This window comes from Echinops telfairi, unplaced genomic scaffold (assembly GCF_000313985.2).
Source record: "Echinops telfairi isolate 266 unplaced genomic scaffold, ASM31398v2 ScPeMD7_5592;HRSCAF=6446, whole genome shotgun sequence".
Classification (NCBI taxonomy): Eukaryota; Metazoa; Chordata; class Mammalia; order Afrosoricida; family Tenrecidae; genus Echinops; species Echinops telfairi.
The window spans coordinates 20,312,725-20,313,787 of NW_022109491.1; the positions used below are offsets into that span (position 1 = coordinate 20,312,725).

At 65.8% G+C, this 1,063-nt stretch overlaps 1 protein-coding gene across 1 annotated transcript in view; it reads left to right on the top strand.

The window, feature by feature from the left end:
• Positions 1-654: 654 nt before the first annotated feature.
• LOC101639797 (deoxynucleoside triphosphate triphosphohydrolase SAMHD1-like) overlaps positions 655-1,063 on the top strand; it is a 40,671-nt gene continuing 40,262 nt past the window's right edge. The window contains exon 1 of the mRNA XM_045295514.1: positions 655-918. Coding sequence (XP_045151449.1) covers positions 711-918 — 208 coding nt within the window. The 5' untranslated portion in view covers positions 655-710. The remainder of the gene's footprint in view (positions 919-1,063) is intronic.

A 1,063-nucleotide genomic window follows, 5' to 3' on the forward strand; every position in this document is an offset into this window, starting at 1 on the left:
AGACCCCAGTTTGAAGCCTGCCCCTTTACGGAAGCCTGAAGAAAGGGGTCCTGGATAGACTGGCAGCCCCCCTCTGGAGCTACTGAAGTGTCTTGCTTGTCTTTTTAAAAAAAGAAAACGAGAAGGCTCAAAAACAGTTGCTGTGGAGTCCATGCCGAAGTGGGGGTGGGGTACGCGAAATCCAAACAAGGGGAAGCCTGGGATTTCTAGGAGACGATGCTCAGCCCACGAGGCTCACCGCCACCGAGTCCATTCACACGCACAGACCAGAATTGCGGGCAGGAGTAGAAAGCCCAGTCCTTCTCCCGCCGAACTGGGGCTGGCTTCGAACTGCTGACTGAGCCTGTCACAGCCCAGCGCGTCCCCACCGCATCGCAAGGGCGGCCATCAACCCACCGCTAAAGACCCGCCCATCGTAGTGTGGGCCGAGGGCCACCAGGGGGCGCCCTCCCCACACTGTAGTATTTGAAACCGTTCCGAGCACCGCCCTCGGCGCGGCCTCCCCGGGCTCCGCAGGGGAGCGATTGACACTGCGCTTGCGCACGTGGCCTTCGGGAGCGGCAAGCCCCTGTCTAGCAGTGCGCCTGCGCAGAAGTCCACAGCCCGCAATGCTCTGCCGACTCACTCCAAGGGTCGGTCGGTCAGTGCGTCTGCGCGCAGGCCGGGCCCCGCGGCTCTTGAATGTGCTCCCCTGGGCGCGCAGTGGAGCCATGCAGAACGCGCGCTCCGAGCATCCCTTCAAACGGGCCCGACGCGATGGCAGCCCCACGACCCCGCCAGACCCCCGCACCGCAGCGGCGGACAGGTCCCTGAGCCCCGAACTCCACCCGGACCACCAGACCTGGGACCCCGAGCAGGTGTGCGCTTTCCTCAAGCGCTATGGCTTCGGGGACCCCGAGCTGCAGACGCGTTTCCGAGGTAGCGGGGGTGCTCCAGGGGGTGCGGGGCTGAGGGACCCACCCCACCCGGGGCCGGCGAGGGGCGACTGAGGCCGGGGATCGGGACGCCCAAAGAGAAGGAGCCAAAGCGGAGAAGCGCGACCACGGGGGCACCCAGAGGGGGG